General features: G+C 53.9%; 1 protein-coding gene across 1 annotated transcript; it reads left to right on the top strand.

Annotated features, from left to right (window-relative positions):
• Positions 1-349: 349 nt before the first annotated feature.
• Positions 350-1,529, top strand: DL89DRAFT_272635 (uncharacterized protein). The gene is made up of 3 exons (XM_040888998.1): positions 350-1,010; positions 1,057-1,189; positions 1,238-1,529. The coding sequence occupies exons 1-3, from the start codon at positions 750-752 to the stop codon at positions 1,393-1,395; spliced, it is 552 nt and encodes a 183-aa protein (XP_040739189.1). The 5' UTR covers positions 350-749; the 3' UTR covers positions 1,396-1,529.
• Positions 1,530-3,229: the final 1,700 nt, after the last annotated feature.

The raw sequence follows: 3,229 nt of genomic DNA, 5'->3' as shown, positions 1-3,229 counted from the left end.
GACGGACGGGGGCGGGCAAGACGAGCATTGCCATGGCGCTGTTTGGCTTGCTCAAGCCCAGTGAGGGCAGAATCCTGATCGATGGCGTCGACATTGGCACTGTTGACTTACATGCTCTGCGCAGCCATCTGGGAGTCGTGCCGCAGACATCGGTTCTGTTGACTGGCACTGTGCGCAACAACCTGGATCCGTTCAGAAAGCACGCTGACTCAGAGATCCAACGCTGTCTGATAGCAGTCGGCATGTCGGACGTTGCTCTTGACAGCCCCGTGCTTCCGAACGGCGGCGGATGGAGCGTTGGTCAACAGCAGCAGATATGCCTGGCACGGGCACTACTGAAGCGCCCAAAGGTCCTTGTGCTGGATGAGTCCACCGCAGCCATTGATAGTGGGACCAGCAATCTCCTACACCAGCTGATCCGCGACGAGTTTGCTGGCTGCACTGTCATCTCGATTGCACACCGGGTGGAGAATGCGCTGGGCAGCGACATGGTCCTGGTGGTTGAGGATGGCAAGATCTGTGAGTCCGGAGCCCCAGACAACCTGCGCCATGACCCAGAGAGCCATTTTGCGCAGCTGGTCCAGCGGTCGGCCGAAACAAGAGATCAGTCAGGATCATTAGGCGGGCCATGTGCCACGCCAACAGAATCCAATTAAATAAGAACTAAAAATCCTCAGGTCCCGGACCGCAGCTATTTTTATTCATTTTTCATACCGTGGACTGTTGCTACATTTTTATTTTTTGGACAAATGACGAGACATTCGCGGCTTTTGAGCAGGTCAAAGTTGCACCAGCCCACACCCATCCCTGAGCTGGAGGCACTTGGATGGGACCCACGTAAAGAGGAGGCGGAGTTTCTCCCTGAGCTAATCGTATTCGACCTCGACTTCACGCTGTGGTCCTGCTGGATTGATACGCACACGAACGGGCCGCCGTACCGGCTCGCAGCAAACAACAAGGTGAAGGACCGGTATGGCGACACAATGGAGCTGTTCTCGGATGTACCGCGAGTGCTGGACCTAATCATGCAGCTGCCCAACACGCGCATCGGCATAGCATCACGGACCGGACCGCGCCGAGTGGGCGAAGCAGGTTCTGGCGCTCTTTGAGATCCAGTCGGACATTGGAGTGAAGAAGAAAAAGATGATAGAATGTATTGACTTCCATGGAGATCTATCCGGGCTCAAAGGTGACGCATTTCCGGAACCTGGCTAGGGACTCGGGAGTGGAGTATGAGCGATGATATTCTTTGATGATGAGGCCAGGAATGCCGAGGTCGAGACGAAGCTGGGGGTGCGGTTCGTCCATGTTGACGACGCGTTCGGGGTCAATTGGAATCTGTTCTTGCAGCATCTGTGGAGCTATGCTGAGCACCGCAAGCACAGGCAGTCGTAGACCTAGCATGTTTTTTGTGACGATTGTCGGTCATATGACATGGTCGTTGTGATTCCATAAATAATGCATCTGGCCGCCAAGCATATGTTGGATACATGTACACGGGTGGCGCCATGTATGGCTATCACATTCACAAACATATTCACATAGTATCCTAATGGCAGCGCAAGCAGTTGAAAGCATTGGCGACCAAACGAGCCAGCGGCAAAATATCAATCTACCAGGAACCAAAGAAGAGGTGCGGAGGAAAAAGAAAATGACAGCCGACAATCAGCGGGTTCGCAATCACATTCAATTGTGAGTGAGACTGCCATTGGGCTAACACCAGCATAAAAGTCTTCAAGTAGGACTGCTTCAAGTGGTCGTACGATAGTGTCGCAGAGATCGACTCATCGATGGCCGGCCAAGAGTACCTGCAATCACTTCTGCGGACGCACCGGTACGACATCGACGACCTTTTGCAGGTGCCTGTGGGCATGGACAAGACGGTCTGGCTGTACGAGCACATGCGGCAAATCTGCATAGAGCTTGGCTGGTACATAGTGGAGATGCACCGGGAGTGCACCGAGACCGGCTGCCCGATGATGCGGGCTAACGAAGACACCTATTTCTGCGCCGGGCATGGGCACCCGAAGCCATGCAGCGCGATCGGGTATTCTGTGCACACGGTGAACTATGCGATCGGGCAGCTGAACAACCAGGGGTCGTTTCCGAGCCGGCTGTATGTGCCGAGACGTCGATGAAGCATTTCCAGAGCATGGCCAGAAGGATATATCGGATTTTTGCCCACGCGTATTTCCACCACCGCGAGATCTTTGAGGTGCAGGAGAATGCGACGTTTCTGTATGCAAGGTTCGTCAAGCTGGCCAGGAAGTATGAATTGTCGCCGGAATCGCTGATCATTATTCCTGAGCTGCCAACGACGATTTCAGCTGACGATGCAGATTTTTGAGGGAGGGGGTTTGGGCCGATTTAAGTCAATGCATAGTTTTTGTAAAACGGGCCGGTAAGGCAAAGCCTCGATGCAGGAGTTATGTGGCATGCGTGGCATGTGTCGACCCCCTTGCGCATGCTGCAAAAATCTACCACAGAACGGAAAGGCTTTTTCGCCCGAACCAGCGAACTCCGAGCCCGAGTAGACGAGAGGAAAAAAGATAAGCATGAGCGGAGCGTGGGCCAGCTCGTGAGCCCGTGCTTGGCCGAATTTGGTTTGAGCCCTCCCATGGGTCTTTCCGCTTTCAGGCAGTCCTTGTGAAAGAAGGACAACTGGAGAAATAGCAGTCAAAACGGGAGCAGTCACGTGTAGATCTTCCTATACCAGTCGGACAGAGTGAGAATGCGGAGAGTTTTTTGTTGGAGCTTCGGGGAGCTCGGCCGTGGTCGCAGCCCTCCGGGAAGCGTTTGGGCATGCTCCGTGTCTGCATATGCGCCTTGGGTGGGGCTTCTCAGAAGATGCATATAAAAAGGTTTAGCATCGCGTTTCTCAGGGCACGCCCTCTTTCGAACAGCAAAAAACAAACAACCCAGTTATTTCTTCCTCCCCTTTTTTGCTAGATAAACCCGAGCTTTCTTTTTATCTGTACTTTAATAACAAACCATGCAAATTCCCAAGGGACTCGAGCCAATGTACCCGTCGACAGCCGACGCGCTTCAGGCAGAGCGCAGCCGGGCCAAGTTTGACGTATCTGAGATGCACAAGTTCATCGTCGATGCGGTACCGCTCACGCACGGCCAAGGTGCTCAAGGTGCTGGAGGCGGAGCCAGGAGACATTCAACCTGCGCGACATCTACTTCTACAGCCGCACGGAGCGCATGGAGCACGCGCTGAAGATGG

This window comes from Linderina pennispora, assembly GCF_002104995.1.
Source record: "Linderina pennispora strain ATCC 12442 chromosome Unknown DL89scaffold_117, whole genome shotgun sequence".
Lineage (NCBI taxonomy): Eukaryota > Fungi > Kickxellomycota > Kickxellomycetes > Kickxellales > Kickxellaceae > Linderina > Linderina pennispora.
This window is presented reverse-complemented; position numbering and strand designations above follow the sequence as displayed.

What these genes read in the sequence shown, in the direction of transcription:
- DL89DRAFT_272635 (XM_040888998.1), top strand. Translation starts at nt 750, where the DNA reads ATGACGAGACATTCGCGGCTTTTGAGCAGGTCAAAGTTGCACCAGCCC. An exon ending in TGTTCTCGGATGTACCGCGA is followed by an intron (nt 1,011 to 1,056) that starts GTGCTGGACCTA and finishes GCATCGGCATAG; the next exon opens with CATCACGGACCGGACCGCGC. An exon ending in AGATCTATCCGGGCTCAAAG is followed by an intron (nt 1,190 to 1,237) that starts GTGACGCATTTC and finishes GTGGAGTATGAG; the next exon opens with CGATGATATTCTTTGATGAT.